The sequence below is a fragment of the Mugil cephalus genome, chromosome 18 (genome assembly GCF_022458985.1).
Source record: "Mugil cephalus isolate CIBA_MC_2020 chromosome 18, CIBA_Mcephalus_1.1, whole genome shotgun sequence".
Taxonomy (NCBI): domain Eukaryota; kingdom Metazoa; phylum Chordata; class Actinopteri; order Mugiliformes; family Mugilidae; genus Mugil; species Mugil cephalus.
Window position 1 is genome coordinate 11704635 of NC_061787.1, and position 22126 is coordinate 11726760.

At 41.8% G+C, this 22126-nt stretch overlaps 1 protein-coding gene across 2 annotated transcripts in view; it reads right to left on the reverse strand.

Moving 5' to 3' along the window:
* gpr158a (G protein-coupled receptor 158a) overlaps positions 1–22126 on the reverse strand; it is a 60558-nt gene that overhangs the window by 17833 nt on the left and 20599 nt on the right. For both annotated transcript variants that reach the window (XM_047568669.1, XM_047568668.1), the window contains exons 3-5: positions 14175–14277; positions 11098–11324; positions 9568–9636 (exon numbers count right to left, since the gene is read on the reverse strand). In XM_047568669.1, coding sequence (XP_047424625.1) covers positions 9568–9636; positions 11098–11324; positions 14175–14277 — 399 coding nt within the window. The remainder of the gene's footprint in view (positions 1–9567; positions 9637–11097; positions 11325–14174; positions 14278–22126) is intronic.

Here is a 22126-nt window from a genome sequence, read left to right on the forward strand (position 1 = left end):
CCCTAATGAGAGCTGCTGGCTGCTGATGGAAGTGTCAGACGTTGTCGGGGGTTTTAATTTGTCACGACACCTTTACTTGTGCAACTCAGACAAGAAATTGAAAACAAAAAGTGTGAGTGTGAGTTTGAGGAAGAATTACTGATGTATATGTATTCTGATCTGATTTGTGTCATGTTGTGTTTACTTGCTGTGTGACTGTGAAGAATTGCTTGTACTCGTGTCTGTTAGTTTTACTTCTCTCGTGTTCTCCGTTCTGTTTTCTGCGCCCTCAGTCATTTCACCTGCGGTTCCTTTCCAAATTAGATGCGTGTGCATATTAATTACTGTCTCTGCCACAGTTCACCTTCAAATGTTTGTTTCTGGAACTTTCTTTTCGTACACCTTTGTTGGATTTTTCTGGATTTGGATTATCGTTCCTGGTTTGTAAGCGACATTAAACTTCTTTACTATTGCTACCTATCGAAACACCCGAAACCATTGATTCAACAGTGATCGAGGCACCGGCGAAAGTGGAAGGAGTCCGAGAGCACAGACAGACAAACATGACAAGCTCAAGATTCGCTCACCCACTCACTCATTCAATCAACACTCAGCCACTTAATTTGCGGTTATCTTTCATTCCTAATCATCTCTCATTTCAGCACCCACCAGCTGGCTCCACACAGACATTCAGTGGGCTGGATACCCACTACAACGTGTCCCTGCTGATGCAAGCGTGACGCAGGCCAGCCAGCTGTGGAGCGAGCAGCAGCTTTCCAGGGAGCTACTGTGATGTTGGCCACGTTCGCTGGAATTCTGTCGAGCTCCTACGTTTGGCGAAGACTGTGCACATTCTGCTCCACTTACTGTTAGGTTTTAGAAATAACGAATGAAACACAGGAGTCTGTGACATCAGCTAGATGCAAGCGTGAAGCCAATACTGACTTATCACCACAGACTGTTAACATGAAGGTTAATAGTCCAGTTATTGGAAGCACAGTCCAAGCCTTATGTAACTATTTTAAGAACAAACTGGCCAAGTCAGGAGAAAATTTTAATCAGATTAAGGTGGATGGGTTAAACCTTCATAATCTGATCAATAGGAAAATATATGCACCTAATAACCATGGAAACAGTCCATCGTATTGTTTCTGTTTTGGTGAAATACAGAAACATGAAGGCAGCTAAATAATAGTATAATAATAGTCTTGATCATCATCATGTCTTGAAAGAAATCAATGTTGTCAATGAAGTTACGGGAGGAACCTATGTTTTTGGCAGAATTCATGCTCCACAGTGTCTACAAGCATTTTGAAAATGTCAAAAAGTTAAATTCTTTTTAATGTTTTGGGGCATGTAAACGCACAAAGTATATCATTGTATTTTTTTGGCATCCATGTACGAAGTCAGAATGACTTTGAGAGACATTTTGAAGCCTGGTTGAAGGGACAGATGTTTCATTAGCAAACAGAGTTCGGCTCACTTCTGCTGCTGTCACTGTTGTTAAATGTGACCTTAACTGGAAGCCAGGTTGATTACACAGAAGTAAACCAAGCCAGTGTGAACTTCGATGCCACGAAAGCACAAACATTAGAGCTCCAGAAGGGGACATGTGAGGACGGAAATACACCCACAACCAAAATACGACACCCCGCCAGAAGCGCTTGCTAGGACGCTTTAGAAAATTAGCTTTCGCTGTGGGACAGAGGGAACATACTCAAGGAATTAATAGAAAAGAAGTGGGTGGATTCTTTTATTAGAATTGTGCAGGTAGCAAAGGAGCAAAAAGAAGCAGCGAGCAGGTGTAATTAAGCTGTAATGTGTAGATAATAAAGATGCTAATGTGTAAGTGCAGGGTGTTCTGAGCAAAAGGATGAAAGCCTCAGGGATTGATTTCCCTTCACTTGAAGGTCACATATTGATCACATGATGTCAGGCCTCTTCCTCAACGCCATGATAGGAGAATACTGCTCTCAGCAGAGAGTAAAACTACCAAGCTGTGGTTTATCCTGTTACATCGTTAACTGATTACATGCTAAAGCTCTGACCATCAAGCTCAGCTACACAGCAGCTATCATGTTTTATCTTATTAACAAGAGCGTAAGCATAAAGCTAAACCATTAGGCGTTAGGTTCATTGTCAGCATAAGTATTAAGTCCACTCAGAATGCAGTGAGGGTCTTCGGGGTCATAAACACAGGAAGGCAAAAATCTTGGGTAACATTAAGTGGAAGAGCAGCATACTCTCAGTTAACTCACAATAATCACGCAATATGACGCACACACAGTTGACTAATTGTTTACCACAAAGAAACACTGTCCACAACTTTGGTTTCTACCAATTTCACCATTCATCAAGATGTTTTTTTTGGGATAAATATAACTACATTCGCTATGCTGATAGTAGGTTTCAAGCGTTGGGTAAAACAAGATGGAGCAATGGCAGCATTAGCACTATTTTATTGTCAAATAAGAGAGCTGTGGCAATCTATAATGATCTGAAAAAGAGGGGTTACCAAGGCAACCAGAGGCCAGACCGTCCACTAGTAAGTAGCCACAACACGGTGGCAGACGACCAGATCGTTTTATATGTGGAAGGAGCTCATTATTCTGTGTTTGAGTTCGAATTAATAATATATATATATACATATACATATATACAACATTTTGAAGGGCCTTTTTTACCGAAATTGTTTGTGATTTCCTGCTAAATCACATCTGATGACATAAAAACATGCAGCGTAGATGCTAATATATGTGATCGACTCAGTTGCATCAAAGTCATTGCTGCAGATGTGAATTTTAACAGTGATTCATTGTTATGAGGCTAATAATATAGTAATATAGGTTGGGGTATGTACTTTTTTATGGTCTCTCATATATGATTTCTTAGGATTGCAACCCCATCACTGTCACTCTTCTGCTCTTAGATCTTTATTCTCCAAAGGTTTTAACTTGCAATGGTCAATTTCATAAAAATTTAGGTACCAATTGATGGAATAACTTGTTCTGTTGGACAAAAACAAAAATGTTTCTGTTTGAAATGTTACAAAAGATGCCTAAAAATCACTGAACTGCTCTATTTTAACAGCTTTTCCTCATGTATTTGCCCACAGGTATATATGTTTTTTCCATGCTTTACTCTGTACTTCTACCTGTATATCAGTTTTATGTAATTTTATGTCAGTTTTTGTTCTCTATAATATTGTGGAAGACTATATTGTAATCTTAGCCTTTTCTTACTTTTGAATCAAGCAAAATAAAATTAATTATTTTCTGTCTGATTTACAGCATTGGTTCTGTCAGTTTCAGAAAATGGTAGAGGGCTTGAGCAGAAATTCTAAATGATGGTTTAAATGGATGCACATTTTCAGTGTTGGCAGCAACGAGAAGCAGAAGAGCAACTTCATTCTAATGCAGCACTTACTAAAATGAAAAGCCAAAATAAAACCTCGTATATTAGTCATCTGTCACTGATGCAGTCTAAACACTTTTAAAATACAAAAACAACTAAAATGGAGTTCTGAAAGCACGAGGCAGTACCAGCCAAAAGAACAGACAGTGCTGAGTTTGAGCCTTTTGTTATCTCAGTTTCTTTGGAAACTGCTACCAGCTAAAAGGGAGAAAAATGACTTTGAGGCATTTAGTGTGTCTGTCTCCATTTGAGTAGAGAATAGGCTGGTGCAGCCTCAGGAATCATTCTGTCACAACAAAGCTCTCGTGCTACTTTTAATGTTTTGACGTGAAATAGTGACAGGCATCAGGTCCGCCCATGCCCCACTTGTTCTGGTCATCATCTCCTGCTTATTCCCTGTCTCTCGTCCGTCCTTTTTTTTTTTTTTCTTTCTCTAATTTTTACGAAACACCTTCAGTATGAGAAGAGTGGGAGGCAGCACCGCTGGGAGCTGGGGTGTTGTAACAGCAATGGATCCATTTTTATATGAAAGCTGACACTCACTGCCACATGGGAAGGGCAGCTTTCTAGAGGGAGGTAATGGTTTCTTCTCCTCCTGCTGCTCCCTGAGGTGGGCTGAGTGTAAATTACATCCAGCTCGGCCTCTGCACAGTCAAGACCAGAGCCGACTCGCACTTACCTCCCACTATTCCCTCCCCTCCTCGCCGCCAGTTAGATCCAGAAAGATATTCCCATCTTGCCAGGGCACAGAGAGGCGTATCAGATGGAGGGCCCTGCCTACATGCAGCGTTGCTATCTTTATTTTTCCGTTGTCTAATACTTTCCATCTACGTGCTCAGGTAAGTAGAAGAAACACTCGAGCTGCAGCGGTTTTCGTCTTCAGCTTAGTGACTGTATGTTCAGAGTGAATCCTCGGGATTTTGTAGAAGCAGAAAGGGAAGTAGAGTGTGAAGGAAGGGCTGCAAATCCACACAGCGGCTCTCCAGATCCACTTAAGTCGGATTGAAAGTGTCAGGACGGCTTGGATGGAAGACAGAGCAGAGCAGGGCAGAGGAGCGGCTGGCAGACTGTGTTTCATGGCTTGTCAGGTCAAAACACATTACCCCATGGCCATACTGTTTCTCATTAGCCCCCTGATGCGCTGTGAAGGCCTGCCCGTCTGTCTGCCACGCACGGCGAGGCCATGGAGTTGGGCTGAGGTGGCACATAGGCCCAGCTGGGCACCGGGACGATGCTGAGATGGGACAGGTGGAGGGACAGGGAGCGAGGGACAGAGGAATAACACCTAAAAACATGACTAATTGAAAATCACTCAAATCTTCTTGAGTTATAAACTTAAAGTTCTCTACTCTGCACCCAACGAAAGGTGTGGATCAAGGAGGAGTCAAGTAAACCTTCAGAGAAAAGCATCTCAATTTATCACATAAATCAAAGGTCTTCAACATTTTTCAGGCCACAAACCCCCAAACTGATGGAGAGACTAAGTAGGGACCCCCTACCTACTATATGTTTGTGTTATATATTAAACTCGGCCTAGTGCTATTTATAAATATACATTATTATCATCATTTTGCATTCAATATTAGGCTATTCAAATAATGCACAGGTTCAAATATTATTTTTTTAAATTGTGTAACAGTAAGGTGGCTGTGCGACGGCTGTAAAGATAAACACACATACGCAAGGTTTCACCTGGGAGCTGAATGGGCTCTCTTTAAATTTGTGGGGGACAATTAAAAAAAATATTTAAAAAATGTCCACCTTAACCAAATCTTACCGTCATTTTGTCTCTTCAAACCCTGATCTTAACTGACATTGAACTCACTTGAACCTTGACTGTTGCAGGTGTCAGCACAAATTCCAAATCGCTTTTTGTCAGTTCACACGCAGCTGTTTTGTAAATTAGAAAGTTTTTCACCTGGCAGTAGAGAAACCTGATAAAACACTCGTTGAGATCATTTATACAGCTTCATTCTTTGGATACTTTTGTTCTTGTAACGCTCCAGAGCAAAGAAAAAGTCCTGAAAGCACATCTTGATTTTTATGTGGGGCATCGTAAACTTTTCTTGAATGTTTCCTGTGTGGAGTTCTCATGTTCTCCCCGTGTCTGCGCGGGTTCTCTCTGGGTTCACCAGCTTCCTCGCACCATCCAAACAAACACTCCTTAGGTTAATTGGTGATGAAACTGGCTGTAGGTTTGAGTGTGAATGGTTGACTGTCTCACTGTGTTAACCCTGCGATACACTGAATAAATAAATGAATGAATGTCGCACACAGTGAATTCTTAGAACCCTGGTTACATTAGTAACCCTCTTTGTTGCTGTAGGCGACTTTGTCTGCACCACTCACACAATCTAAACATGTTTGCCTGGAGCCGATGATCTTAATCAGCATTACGTGAACTTAGTTTAATGAGGACAACAGAGTAGAAACAACAGAACATTTAATGACGGTAAAATCTGATTAACAAGTGATTTTCTGGGAAGCACGCTGTAAAAACACCTCGGCGACGAGTGTTTGGCACGATTAAAAATAGCACATTGATTGTTATCACTTTTATATATATGCGCAATAACATTTGCGAATGCATAAGCAGCAGAGCGGGAGGCGTGACACGTTACACAGGGGAGAGCGAGGAGGCGACAGCTAGAGCCGTCCCTGAGGCGACCTGCACTGGTGCACTCACAGATGGGCCGGGAAGCACAAGTCTCATGTGGTGTGTTTACATGCAGTCAAGTCACCTGGATGTTACTGGCTCCCTGCACCGTGTAAATGACAAACCTAACGTCTTTAAACCAAGGTATCAGTAGGAGATTTCTGTGGGAGGCTTCGAATGTGTTTTGAAGGTTTTGAATGAAATGGATTATATGGGGGGAAAAAAAAGATGAGGGAGAATTAAATGAAGCAAATCCAATTTTATCAAATTTGAAAACATAAATAAGCTGAAAAGTAGCTTCAATTGATTTAAATAGACGTGTGCACACATGTCTGTGTGTAAAACATACATAAAAAACAAACAACATATGCTTCTAAGTAGGACGTCTCTAGAGGACAGCAGGAGGGATTCTTCCAGACTCGTTTCGATGAGGGTAGTGTCAAAATCTCCTTGCCGTGAAGTCTATAGACCTCAGTTCACACACACACACACACACACACATATATTTTATTTTTTTTAATGTAGTCTCCAGTCCTATCCTGTTTCCTACTGACTACTGTTTTCTTGTATCTACCTACGTATAGTGTCAGAAAAGAAACAAATAGTTTGCTTCTCTCTCAGTGATAATTGTGAAACATACTGACATAATTATCCAGTATTTAAATGCTTAAAGTCCAACATGTTTGATATTAGTCATGGTGGCTCAGATGAGGATGCGAGCAGTTCAGGAGGTTTAAAATTGTGTCTGTAAACTCTCGCACAATCAAATGCTTTGGTTCAAACCCAGGGAACCAGCAAAGTCCAGACCAGATTTCTCGTAGGATTGCGGGAAACTGTTAATTTGGGGATTTAAAATTCCAAAATCCCTGTAGTCAGGTCACTGCATTAAAGGTTTTATATCTTCTAGAAGTTACTGTGTGACATGTAAGCTGCAGCGTGGCCAAAATAATAATAATAATAATAATAATGATAATAATTAATCTGCTTTTTGCCCTTCTCCAAAGTTGCAAAGCACGTGTCTCCTATCTTGACAGGGGGAGCTGTGTTCCTGTCTGACTGCAGAAGCCGGTGGCATGTGATAGTAATTCAAACTCCGTCACTTTATTCCAATCTAAGCCACACCAGCAGCGTCAATAAGAAGCCATAAAGAGACAAACACAGAGCTGGCAAGCTCATCCAGGGATCACATTGTGAATCACAAATGCGTGTCCGCTCTCCTCTTTCCTCCCCCCACTCTTCTCTCATCTTCACATTCAGACAGAAATAGTCGGCTTTGGCACTTTCATAATTTTGCCTCTCTCCTTCTTCGCTCCCCTGCACCTCCCTCCTTCCCCGTGCCTTTTCAAACCAAGGGGGCTGAAGTTATTGCATGTGACACACTCGGGAGAGAAAAGGGGGGGGGAAAAGATTGTATTACTCCACAAAGCAGGATGCCACGGGGGAAGGATGAGTCGTGCCTCCTGCTGCTTAATAACAGTGGAATTATTTAAAATAGAGGCAGCAGCAGAAGCGGCGGAATATTTCTGAATCTATATTTAGATTGGGAGTGATGCGCCTCACCCTCGCAGCCACGGCTCATGTGGGATTCGCGGGGGGGGGGGGGCATGGAAATGCATCAGGGTGAAGATCAATCTAGCGTGCTGCACTGTGCCATGCAGACAATGTTATCCATGTTCACAGTGACCGTTTCATTGTATCTATCAGACTGAACTTCACACGTACATTTCAAGGGGCTGAAATTGCTAAACGAGGTGGGATTTATAGAGAAATCTACAAAGCCAAGTTCCTTTGAGCAACCTTTATGCAAGCTGTCTATTTTTAGCATCCTCTGTCATCACTACACAGGCTGCACACAGGAATATCACCTGCTATTCATTTATTCGCTAACCAATAACCTGACTCCCAGGCTTGCTTTCTCTCCGCGAATTTTCAAACATTATTACTTTCCAGGACCTTGTCGCTGCAAATTGCATCGGTTAGTTGTCTCTAAATCAGTTGGCTTTAATTACATTTGCCTTGTATTGCTTGGCTAAGCATATAACTCCACATGATTGCAGCTAAATTGCAATTAGCCAATGGCCCAAGTACCCAAGAGGAAAACATAATGGCGGTTTCGGTGCGAATCAATGGTATGTGGGTGATGAAAAGAGCATAATCATCAGCGAAAATAATGAGGGTCTGTATGGAAGGTTGCAAAAAATGTCAGCGATCAACATGGATGGATTTTTTTTTAATGATTAGCATATTACATAATGCTACAACACTTAAGCGCGTGAATATAAAGGAAGACCGCAGAACTTTTTACATCCTACGAGATTTTGTTGCATCACACACTTTAGAGGAATCTTCAAAGACATTTTTCACTCTAACTTGCACACCACATTTGCATAACTGGATGTTTTGTTTTTTTTTTAGTTTATTGTGTCAGACTAGGGGGGCACTGAATGCACCACCTCATGTGACCTCAATTACTTGATGTAAATCTACTCCGGGACTCTTGAGAGTTGGCGGAAATTCACCTTCGAGACCGTTCGCCAAGAAACAATCAAACTAAAGAAGAAGAAGAGCAACAACTTGATGCGATTCTGTAGCGAGAAGATTAACAAAGTGGACGAGAAAATGGTTTCAGAGACACAGTTATTCTTCTGCTAGATCTGCAATTAGTTTAAATGATAACTAATGTTAGCCACAAGAGCTTGAATTACATTGACAGATTCAGGTCTTAAACCGTGAACCTAATATAGTCTGAGTCCAGCATCTCAACTTAAAAGATATTTGGTTAACTCAGTTTCTGTTATTTTGCTTTACCATCAAAAAGGAGGTTTGGTGTTAAATAGATAATAGTTGGCTGAGGCTGACAAAGCCAAAGCTCATTAATTAAATAATGAACGTAAAAAAAAATAAAACACTGAATTAGAGAGGTCATCATTGACAAGTTTGATGCAATAAAAAGTATTCGAAGGTTAAAGGTCGAATACAACTTGATGGATGCGATTCTGCGTGCAGGTCTGAATAAAAGCTGCGTGTGAAGCAGCTTTAGTAGCTGGTCAACAGATGGTAGTGTTGGCTGGCTGCTGGGTTCATTGGCCAGCTCTGTGTATAGTTAGCAGGGGGTCACCCAACAAGCCCTGGGATGTTTGTCTCTGCCAGTCCCGTTTTATCACACGCACACTTTGGCTGTGAATACGCCGCTTATCACAGCTCCATTCGGCTGTCAAAAAATAAATAAAAAACAACACCTGAGTGCTATGATTTATAGACTGAGGTTGCTGCCGTCTGACAAGGCATGTAATCCTATTCTTACCGCCGCTGCAGATAAGAAACTTTGTTCTGAGCTCTGATTCTGTTTAAGATAAATGAGTGAAAATGTGAACGAAAGGTCAAACTGAATGTCGAAGGGAATGTTTTTGTTTCCATCTCAACTGGGGCGCCGCACGGAGATTACCAGTAAACATGTCGAGAAAAGAGGGCGTGAAAGGATGCGAGCTGGAACACACACAAACCGGCATCAGCCTTACCGGGAAGTAGAGAAGAAGAGCTCCGCACAGGATGGCCTCCAGCAGGATGAGACCCGATGCCCTGATACTCTGTCAAAACAAAAAAGATACAACAATTATTATTTGCTTTCTGGGCCGGTAGCACACGTCGGAGCTAAACGTCTGGCCTCCAGTTAAATTTAAATCCAACCGTTTTATCTCTGGTTTGCTTTTTTCTGCCACATCCTGAGGAAAATGTTTGTGTTTGCGGAGTTAAATTATCCTACATTCACTAGCTCGTTGCCATCTTTCTCCGTATTGTGCAGTTTCACAGTGAGTTGATTCTGTTTGAATCAAAGCAGGGTTGGTAAGTATCTCTAAAACCAAGACAATGTGCTTATCAAGTAGATAAAACGCTACATTAAGCTAAGAGACACTTGGTGGTTTTGCTACTCGCAAAAAATGATATTAAAAGCAGATTTTATTCTCATGTTTATGTATTTTAACGCAGGAAGAACACGTGAAAAATGCTATAAATGCTAAAAATAAAACTTTCTTTTGTGTTAATTGTATCCTGTACAGTCTAATACGCCCTTCATGTTGCAGGAGGCCGGAACTAATCTTAACAGCTCGCAATATTACAGGCATATTTCAAGGGTAAAGCTTCCTTCTTTGTTGGTTGAAAGAGACCAACGTAACAGAAACGCTCCTCCCTCTGTGACTTTATATAGAAGGATCCACCATCGCAGGCGTTTCATGTGCACCTCTTGTGTAAGATATTTTGCAACATATCGTCCTCTAAGTGACATGAAATGCTTGAGGGCGCTTTCAGAGGGCTGCAGACAGCTGTGTCACCCATTTATAAATATATACAAAAGGAAACAGAAGCACCCGACTTTATACACGTTTAAAAAAAATAAAAACGTACATTTGCAACACAAATTAAGAGATTTTTAAATGAAAACAAATCTTTTTTAATCAAGCGGAAAACTTCGATCTTTAAATAATGTCAAAGCTCTAATAAAAGCTCTGCTATAATAAACGGCTCCAATTCTGGTTAAGAGAAAGGAGTTTAATACTCGATATAAAGCCATTAATTAAGTAAGTTAATCACATAAACAGCAACAATGACACTATCAGCCAGGTGGCAACATTTACATTTCACAATAAAAACAGATTTGCAAATCATACATTATCAGCGATATGTGGTCCAGATCCAATGTAAATTTGCTTTGGTACTTTCATTTTCACACACTGGTCGCTATCCAAGACGCTCATTTTGAGTTCATCTAAAGTATCTGAGCTGTGTGAAATGATTTCAAAGCTTTATTGTGACCACCCACATATGGAATTACTAATTCATCCAATCAAAGGGCTTGATGACCATATGGCCCAGAAAACATCAAACGTGTAACGGATGGAAACTACTAGTTCTGGTGAGACTATTACTGTATATTTTAGTTTTTTTTTTTGTGAAAACAACAAACAACAAAAGTAAGTGTACATAACGAAATGTGCTCTTAAAAATTCTTAAAAATCAACCAGCGTATCCATAAGAAAATGAACACATACCTTGTTCCTACGAAAGTGGTATATGACCACCATGCTAATGAAGACAATCAGCATGCAGAGGCACTGGAAGGAGAGCACGGCCAAGCGAAGGGCTCCGTCCTCTCGCGCCACACAGGGGGTGTCGTCTTTGCAGTAGGCGCAGCCCTGCTGGCACGGCAGGCAGTCGTTAGAGGAGCCCTCGTCCGCATTGGGACCGCTTTCTGCAGCTTTCCCCTTTTTCCCCGTCTCTGTTTAAAAACAAAAAGCAAAATTAGCTAGAAGGAATGTAGTACTTTGCATTAATTAGTTAAAACTGTAAAGATAGTTTCAACATTAAACTAAAAGAAGTAAATTGATAAGAATGAGAAATGGTACCAACAAGGTATGAACATGCTGAACAAAAACAATGAATAAATGGCTGGATGGTGTAAACTGTAAATAGTTAATGGTTACATAGCTGAAATTGTTAGCTTTGGTAGTTAATTCATTCAAGTATAAGCATCCAGGTTTAGGTTTTACACAGTAATCCACATGTTATTCCATGATTTTAAAGAAGAAAGGGTCATTTTTCAAGTCATTGAATTTTCCTCTGGGTCTTTTGAGATGAAAGGCGTCTACGTCGGAGTAAAGGATCCTGAGTGTATACATGTGCTTATCCCTCTCTGACCTTACAAGCAGCCATTGACATTGTGTCAACACGAGAGAGATGGATCTATACGTGTGAACATGAAAAGTCAACACTGCTGCGGCGTGTTCAGTCACTGGCATATCGTGCGAGGCTGATGACTGCGACTCGCGCGTAAAAATACACACGGACGAGCGAGCACCGTTATTTTTTTCTCTGGAAGGTTAGGGACGACGGGGAGTCTGGGGTTTTTTGAAGCTACTTTAAAATCTGGTTGGGAGAAGCAGCCGATCCACCGAGTTTGAGGTGTAACTGCTTTAAAATGACGAGCTTCGTCAGATCAGACAGAAATAATGCGGAAATGTGCTCGGATTGCAAGAGAAAACGCTTTAACTCCTGAAAACTCAGAAAACATCCCACTCAGGGTAATCTAAGGTAAAAAAAAAAAAAACAAAGCCAACCCAACAATAAGCCAGCGGACTTGTTATTGGGTCCTATAGAAATGCCTTGAGAGATGCCCATATGGTTGGCTAGATAAAAAAAAAAACATTGGACTCATGGGGCTTTTATAGTGGCTTTATTGGAAACAGCCATTGTCTCAGAGATTTGCAGGGATTTTGTCTTTAAAAAGAAACTGGCCTATTTTTCAAAGCTATGACTCTGCACATCATTGATCCCTTCAAAAGGACCACTTATCTCCGTAGCAATGACTCATATCCTTAAGCTCATTCTCATTGGTTTGTTGCTGCTATATTTGAGTGGCAGTTAGAGGAAGCTTAGCAGCAACAGCAAACTTCTTCTTCTTCTCCGGCGTTTATGTGCAGGATCCACAGTGGAAGATCACTGGGAGACACTGGGAGACAAAGGAAAGCGAGTTGCAAAGGCTTCCTCTGCATGGGAGCGTCGAGGATGTCCCCTCGTGGATTAACAGGTTTGTTATTGGCCCCATGGTAGGCCAGGCTGCCGCATTACGCCTCGCTAACAGCCTCGCCTTTCCTCTCTATTATTGTGTTCTCAAACACACGCACGCACAGGGCTGCCGTGCAGACTTGCACGCTCGAACATGCAAGTTTGTGTGCGCTTCAAACAGCACAAGGAATAGACAGAGCAGATACTTCGCTCTTTGAGTGAGTGTTTTGCTTTTCTCTGCACAAAGGAAGAATTTTAGAGTGAAAGATGGTCGTGCAGGAAAGGAAGAGGGGAAGGAAAACTGTTGGAAAGAGGGTTAAAACCGAGATAGACAGAGGGGAAGGTGGTATATGAGGTGTGAGTGGGATGAAGCTGGAGAGAATGAGAGAGAAAATGAAGGTATGGCCAAGAACGTAATGGAGGGCAGGTGAAAACCACTGGGGTTCGGTGTCTGCGAAAGCTTTTTTAATTAACTCACAGCAGACAGAATAAACTGGAGAAAGTAACTACCATTAAAAAGATATTTCCCATCTCGAACCAGATTAGCCTCCCCAGGTACCGGGGTTACTTCAATTTCCAGACAGGGCAGATAAAGTTCTCGCTAATATCCAACAATCAAGATAACAATTTGACAGTCCTTGTTATAAAGTACAATCTTTAAGCAGAATTAATGACACAAGCTTACTGTTAATTCATCTGTTCTATTTTTACTGTGACAACGATGACTCCATGAAAACTCCTAAACACGTGGTTTTACATCAACTGCTTTCGATGCAGAACCTTAAAACTATACAATATGATTTGAATGCAAATATGGATGAAGAATAGGAAAAATTAAAAAAAAATGTCAGCTGTATTTTGTTATTCGATGAACTGATACTATTCATTATAATGTATTCAGGTAAATATTAAAGTTTTGAATTGTCGAAGATGTAAAACACAACAAAAAATCACAAAAATGCCTTTAAAATTTAACCGATAACACGACTTAAAAGCTCCATAAAAAGTTGTATCCCTTCAAATTGTGTTATTCGTGTTGATGACAGGAGACCATATAAACGGCGCTTTGGTGTGAGGACATTTTTGATCATGTCCAAGTTCACGTCCTTTCATCCTTTCATTAAGACTTTCCATTTTCTGCATTAGGTGAGTTTGGGGGTGTTTTCTCAGCTACTTAATGAAGCGGAGAAGGTTTTAAATTTGTGATTTTCCTCTTATGATGAGTCACAATGTCTGCTGTGAAAAAGGGTTATTTTCAGACACGTAACATTAAGTTTTACGCTGGTTTCCTAAACTGATTATGGATAAAAAATAATAGTTCTTTAACGTTAACCTAATAGCATGATTGCCATAAAAGTAATTTTTTTTTTTTTTCCTGTTTTCCCAAAATGTTTGAATATGACTTAGGCAATTATGCTATTCGGCTAACGATAATCTGCTTTCAGACACACGGAAGCTTCAAAATGATATAAACTGACTCACGTGACTAAAATCTGACTTTAAAATAAACATTGTAAACCAGGAATGAGTTACCCTACGGTGGTAGTGATTTGTCCTGACTTACTCGTGAAGCCATTGACGGCGACCCGGTTGGGATGGTAGAACCCTTTCTTGCAGTGGCACTTGTACTTGTCGAGGACGAATCCATGACCACGGATCGGCAAACACTGGGAAGACAAAACGTTCACGTCAACCTCACAGAGGACAAAAAAAAAAAAAAAAAAAAAAGATAAAAACCACTTTTAAAATAAACTATTAATGCAGACTGAGGAGGGCAATTAAAATATGTCAATACTAAACCAAAAGCATAGACTGCAGATGAAATTCACTGAGCAGACTGTGGGATCAAATGTCTTTTGGGAGGGACACGGGTCTAATTATTTAAGTTGTGAGATTCCTCTCTCTAGCTTACTCGCTACTCGATATTAAATTAGTGAAGCCTCTTCCGTTTGATGGGAAGTCTGAAAGGAAACAGACTGAGGGCTGCTGAGAAACACAGAAGGGGCGTCAGGGGGCATCCTCAGCAGACTTTGTGCTGTGTGCTGTTTGCCAAATTAGAAGATATAATTAATAGCTAAATTAAGAACAGACTTATTTGCCTGATTAGAGAATAACCATTAATTTTATTTCATGTGGGAATTAGATCCCATCTACTTTCTCTATAAACACATCTGGTCCACAGACCCTTTTTTTTTTCTATTTTCACTCAACATGATGTTTTCTTAAGAGGAGACGATAATGACTTATGAGTCCCAAGAAATGACGACGAGCCCAGAATAGCAATGCTACTTCCGCTGACACTTGACACGCTATGAAGTGTTTGTGACCTGACTGAGAGATCCAGAGGCAAGGCCAACGGCAGCGTCTAAATGAAGCACCAGTCTGCTGTGATGCTCTTCACAGCAGACTGGACTCGGCACGTCTTAAGAGGCGGCTATTTCTGACTGTCTCTCAAGGTCCTTGGTTAGGTCTAAACACATCTCTCAGCCCGAGAGTGCGGGCCCCTCAGTCAAAGAAAGGCTCTGAAGCACAAGGTAATTACCAGGTTACTATTCGGAGAGCAAGTTCCTCAAATAAATTCCACTGAAGAGACCAGAGTATCTTAAGTGGCACTACACTAATCTGTTGAAGACAGCTCCCAGTTTCGGCGGCGATTGGTCTTGAACGTGGTCCTTATGATGCTAAAACCATAAACATATACAGTTCGTATTAACAATGGGGCAATGGTGATCACAGAGCATTGGTGATCACCAATCAGCTACAACATTAAAACAACTGACAGGGGAAGTAAATACAACTGTCCATGTGACGATATAATGTTTTGCTGGGAAACGTTTGGATCTGATAATCATGTGGTTGTTATTTAGACATGTACCACCCCCCTAAACCAGACCAGGCACCCCCACCCCATAGCAATGACGGTCCTTGATGGCAGCAGCCATCCCCGGCAGGATGCAGCCTGACACAGACGCACACACAAAAACAGTTCAGGAACAACTCAAAAAGCTTGAGAAACAGCACAAGGTGTTGACCTGGCCTCCAAATTCACTAGATCGCAGACTGATCCAGTATCTGTGGGATGCAGGGGAACAAGCCTGACCCACAGAGGCGTTGCAAAGAGGAGTTTGTATAATAGATGGCTCACCACATTTAAATCTGTCGTTTTCATTCAGGCGTTCCTTCATAAAAAAATCTGCCTGGTGCAACTTTAAATGAACTCAGGACAGGTGGAGCGTGCTGCAGCTACTGTCTGCCAGTGTTAATGTTCTCACCTCACAGAGACACTGGAAGAAACAGCAAGAGACAGGTGTGTGTGTGTGTGTGTGTGTGTGCGTGTGTGTGTGACTATGCATAATTTTAGTCTGTGCGACAGGAAGAGCCAGTAATAGCACTGGCATTGCATCCCACTCCTGCCTGCTGAGGTGTCTGATAAAGGGGCCCGAAGTGGAGTTGGTTGAACAGGGATGCAGCCTGGGATGCAGAAATGGAGGAGGGGATGCAGGGGACGTCGTCTCAGTGTTTAAATGGGGGTTTAAATGCAGGTTTTGTACCTCAGTTGAAAAGATCTATACCAAGGTATAAGCGGGCATCTGGTGGGATGCTTGTTAGATGTGATGTAAGGTTATATTTCTGTTCTGAGACATTAAATGAAGCCGTGTGCGAAAAAAAGAAGCAGAGAAGATGCTTTGCAAATGCACATCAATTCGGATTCAGTGGGGAGCATCCTGGTTCAATGGTTTCTGTATGTGTTAAGACTTAATAAATTACAGGAGGAAATAATTAGCAGATTAATCAGTGGAGAAAAGCTTTTAAAATATCACTATATTACACAAAATGTGCCATTTAGCTTCATACTATTATCAAACATCCAGCATATACGGCTAAATAGTTTCGGCTTATAACCTTCTGTTATAGCATTTTAAAATAAGCACACACACGCAGTGACCTACTTTTATAAGCATGACATCTGCTATTAATTATGGTTGAAGTTCTGTTGACAGAGAGCACGTTAGCCAGCCATGTTGTTCTTTCCGTAACGAGCAGAAGGCACAAACTGTATCGCTGGAATCACATCAGAAATCACATCACTTTACAGACAACTGACAATGTGTTTGATTGTCCAGAATCTGTGTTGTTCCTGATAAAAATTAATATATATATTTCTTACATGCACCTCAGGAAATGGTTACATAACATTACCTGTAATTTAAAAATGATAAAAATAACGTCTGTTACACTCCTGTCGCCAGCGCTACCTGCAGAGTTAAGTAAAGATTGTCGAGCTCATTTATTCTTCATGACAGCCCCATGTATGAGAGACACCCAGAGCTCGTGCTGTACGTCTCCGACACCCCAGGTTCTCTCACCAGCACCGCTCCTCGTTGTTTACGCCGCAGCTGCAGCAGCTGCAGCAGCTGCCAATCACGCGCTCTCCGACATGCTAATTGCCATGGTGACATGTGTGTGACCGCGAGCGTGGGCCTTTTTATCGGAGCGCGTCACGTTGTCAAACCGGCGTGGTTCGCCTGCAACGGAGCACTTATAAGATGCCGCAAGACTCGGACAAAAACACAACGGTCCGCGACTCTCTAAGGCTTGTAATATCAGTGATGTTTATAATCATGTTAACCCTAAACAAAAGCAGGACTAAGAACTTAATTTCATCAATGTAGGTGTGAATGATATGCTCTCAAAAGTTTTTAAAATGCAGGGATATTAAATTCTATGCCAAATAACATAAAACTGTGAGAAGTTCAACCAAAGAGTGATTCTCTGTTCCTGTACTTTAATGGGGCTGAGTAAAAACTAAACAATCCTGAATTTACACCCGCTCTGAGCAGTAATATGTTATTATAACATTTTATTTGCCAGAAATATTCTATGTTTAAATGATAAACAGATAAATAAAACTTCACTTATGTGTTACCACTTAAATCGTTACAAGAAATTCCCAGGGCGACTTACAGTCATAACAAACCGACCTTTCCAGTATTGATTTATGGCGGGGGTTCCCAAACTTGGACGGAGGTGCTGTTTCATCACCAACCCACACACACAAGCACACAGACACACACACAAAAATATATATAGAATAATTTGAACTTTATAAAAAACACAATTGCAAACAAGTTGCAGAGAAAGGGCGCTATATTATATGGTTGATAAGAAATCATGCCGAACCGACGTGACGCTGTGGCACCGTGTTCCAACCACGCAGCCCGGAGCGGCTCCTGCTACAGACTGACTAGTGGCAAAACCAGAGAGAGATGCACGCGGACACACAACGAGAGCGAGACAGCACAGAAAGAGAAAAGAGACGGGGGATAGGAGGGAAGCGACGTACCAAGATGGGCAGGTTTGTGACTGGTTTGAAGCGTGATTCAGACAGCGAGTCTGTTACAGCTTTTAAAAGGCGACATTGCCGCCACAACAACAGCACAAAAAAGCGAGAAAATATAAGGAACAGGAATATGCAATTGCGCTTTGTACGTGTTTCCGGTGAAAGGTGTGAGGTGCGAATGAGCTGTAACTCTCGCAAAGTCTCGTCACACAATATCCCACATTTCTCTTATATTCTCATCACGCGAGACTTCACTTTGAGGAAGATGGACTTCAGATGAACAAATAACTTCTGCGAAACACTTTATATCTATATCAATACATCTGACTTCATGAGAGCGTGAAAATGTTTTAGCGATATTTGAGAGGTTTTTTAGAAATGTAGGCGTTTCTATCACAAGTTTTTTATTGCGATATTTGTGTTTTGCACATTTCAAGGGGTAATTAAAATGCAGCAACTGCAGCGTTATGCACAGATGTATACACCATCTTATATGCATACACTTCCTCCAGCAGTTCTACTCCGTCACCTCTCTGTGACACGAGGCAGGGGAATAAAAACCAGCACTAATTGATGCCGAGGCTGGGCATCTTCCACCTGATCAGGAAACCAGGAACTAGCTTAATTCTGCTGGCTAATTAGAGCCTGCCGAGAACTCTTCCTCTCTTTGAAATAAGCCCACGCGCTCTTCCGGTCCAGCATAGTGCCTAATCAACCTCTAATAGGCCTCTGTAGGTATTTGTAATGATCCTACAGAGTGTAACATAAACCCAGAGGAAAACTTATCATCCAGTAATTACAGATTGAGCTATGGAATACACAGAAAAGAAGCTTTGAAGGGGGAGGAGGAGGTGGAGGAGGAGGGGGGCAAATTTATCCTGAACATACAATACAGTGCAGTGGGTGTTAGCACATGTGTGCACTGTGCTGTGAATTAGAGTTGTGTATGCAGACACCGAGGGAGTTAGAAAGAGCAGTGAGCTTGGGTTTGTTTTAAAAGAAGAATACAAAGTTGTACATGGTCTGTTAAACACTGAAACGACTCCTAGACCCTTAGCCTATTGAGACCCAGACAATAAAATAAAAGCATGCGAGCATTCATTGTTTTAACAATGAATGACAAGAGGTCAGAGGTTGTCCAAGGACCTAACGGACCCAACAACTGAAGCTCGGTTTGAGCCTAAAACATTCCTATTATACCACGTCCACGTCTCCATCGTGCTGCCAAGATTTTCCCAAATGTTTCCAAGTGCAACATGAAGAAACAAATTATTGCTTGTGCATGGATGGAGTAAGTTCTTCTTGATGTCATTGCTTCTGTTTGAAAGGAAAATGCAGTCAACGAGACTTCCTCTCTATTGGGGTTCTGCTATCACATAGTTTGTGTCAGAAACCAAAGTTGCAGAAGGCCTTTCCTTGTGATGAGCACGGGGAACTCATTTGTGTTGGCATCAATAAACCAAACAACTTGCTTCCAAAGGAGAAAATGTCTGTATCCAAAAATTTCATTTGTGAAAGTCCAAAGTGGCAGAGATTTTATCCCAAATAATCAGGCCTAAATCAAGTATAACCTGCCTACTCGAATAAAGACTGTTCCAACTGGTTACAAAACCACTGTTCGAGTGTCACATTAATATCTAATTTATATCATATCCCAAATCACACATCCACTTCAGGCCTGCTACGGACAACATACACAAATATGCACCAATCAGCCACAAGATTAAAACCGCTAACAGGAGAAGTAAATAATATCGACCATCTTGTGGCAATTCAGTGTTCTACCGGGAAACATTTGGACCTGGTATTCATGTGGACGTTACTTAGACAGGCACCTCCACCCCATAGCAACGACACTCCTTGACGGCAGCAGCCTTCCCCAGCAGGATGCAGTCTGACGCAGACACACACAAAAACGGCTCAGGAACAACTGAAAAAACAATACTAGGAAGGTGGTCATAATGTTATGCCTGATCGGTGTATGATGGTGTATGACGATATTATATATATCATATTTCATTATCAAATATTCTCTTTTAGAAACATAAATTTGAACTGAGTCTAGCTCTGACCAGAATTTCAGGCTTGTGATTTACTCAAACCCAGGCACAGAGAGAGACAGAGGCAACACACACACACACACACACACACACACACCAGCCAACGCAGCCGCAGAGTCGCTGCAGAGTGCTGGATGGCTGTGGCTCTGCGCTCAGAGGGACAGCTAGACAGTCAGCCAGCCCTTTAAACGAGGTCAACTAGCAGGAGTTAGCCAGAGCAGAGCGGCGTGGACGGAGGGGCCTCGCTTTGGGTGCCGTCCAAACACCGAAGCCGAAACACCAGCGAGATAAACACTCCAGAGGGGAGCTTAACATTTCCATCGGGCCGGGTCGGGCAAACACGTCGGGTTCCTCAGTGCGCGCAACAGACACCACTGGGATATTGCTTTCATCACATTCGCGGCTTACGCAAGTGTCAAAGTGAAATGGCCGAACGCATATTTATCCCGCGCTCGCAACGAAATGCGCACTAATATTGACTCTTGCATTTGGCAACAGACAGAAAACATCTACAGCACATGAACAGCACACGATCATCGGCTAAGGCTGCCTAAAAGGACTGAATAAATAAAGGCTGTTCACTAAACTGTAAACACCTTCTGAAGACACTGTAATTTGTCTAAATCCTGCTTAAATGTTGGTGCCTTTTCATACTGTCCTTGTATGTTATAGCTAAGTGTGGCAGGTTACTGTTAATCCAGGACGTTAAAAGAGAAAGACAGAAACGAGGCAAATACAAGCAGGAAACTGCATTTTCATGTCTTGTGCATCTATCTGATCCTCCGAGATTCCTCCACGTGGTAATACTCCTATACAGTTTCAACTGGGAAGGCACCCAGAACTCACTGGAGGGATTGTATATCTCAGCTGGTTTAGTAAAGCCTCTCGCCGGATGAGCCGAGGATGTGGCTGAGGAGGAATCCAGGTAAGTGATGAAAAATGTGCGGATGGTGCGAAACCTGTTGTGGACAAAGTCTTCACGTAGGCAGCATCGTAACTACTGACGTGAAGGCAGATTATAATTTCATCGAGTCCTTTTTGTCTGTGTCCTACACTGTCTCTCTGTCCATCTTTTATTCTTTTTAAATGAGCTACACTCTTTTCACATCTAATCTCACGGGTCCCCAGACAAATGTTTTACCTCCACATTCAACTCCTATCCCCGTCCTCCTAGGAATGACTGTTTGCTTTCTCCCTTGGTTAACGGCGCGCCGCTACGGCTGGGCAGAGAGGATGTAAGACTTCGCCCGAGGGCGAGTGCATTCAAGTCTTCATAGTGTTTCCATGTAAATTCAGAGCTCCAGCTTCCACGGAGCCAATTAGCGGGACAGCGGCTGCACTGATGTTTCCACCTCTAACTCGCCTGAGCGGACAGGCCTCTAGGACACGGGGTTTCGTATTCGTGTCCAATGTGGGATTAAATCTTTGTTTATCAGTGGTTTCATTTATCCTCAGATAACATAGCATAGCAGAACTCTGACGAACGGAGTCGTCTAGTTTGGGTTGTTCTTAGATAGATGTAGAACGTGTGATGGGAGAAGGAGGATTTCCAATGAGGTGAAATAGGTGCATGGAGATTTTTGTGGGAAAAAAAAGAATCTATTGAGTTCGTTTGGTCTAAAGATGACAAGTTAAAGAGCTGGTGATAAGCTTTCTAGACTTCCGTACACTGATGCTATTTCTATTTGACGCTACATTAGATGCTAACATCACACATTGACATCTTACACAGAATTATCTCCATTTGTGTTGTCCAGACTATAAGGCTAGATCCTAAGTTACAGATTTATGAGCATATCTTCTGCCTCTATATCCATAAATCATCAAACAACTTGTGTTTGCATCTAAGACATTTGTTTGCGCTTTTTGACACTTGTTTGGACTTAATACCCAAGCCTTTCTCCTCCTTAGGTTCAATGATTCAATGAAGTGAAGGGTGAATTTAAATCTGTTAGTGCACAGCAGTACTCAATTTCCTTTCTGTCAAAGATCCGTGTCAGCTGAAGCACACTGACAGCTTCGGTGGGATCACTGTACATAATTAACCATTATGTCATTTACAGGCTCCTGAAAAAGTCCACAACAACAGCCAACATAGCGAGACACTGAATTAAT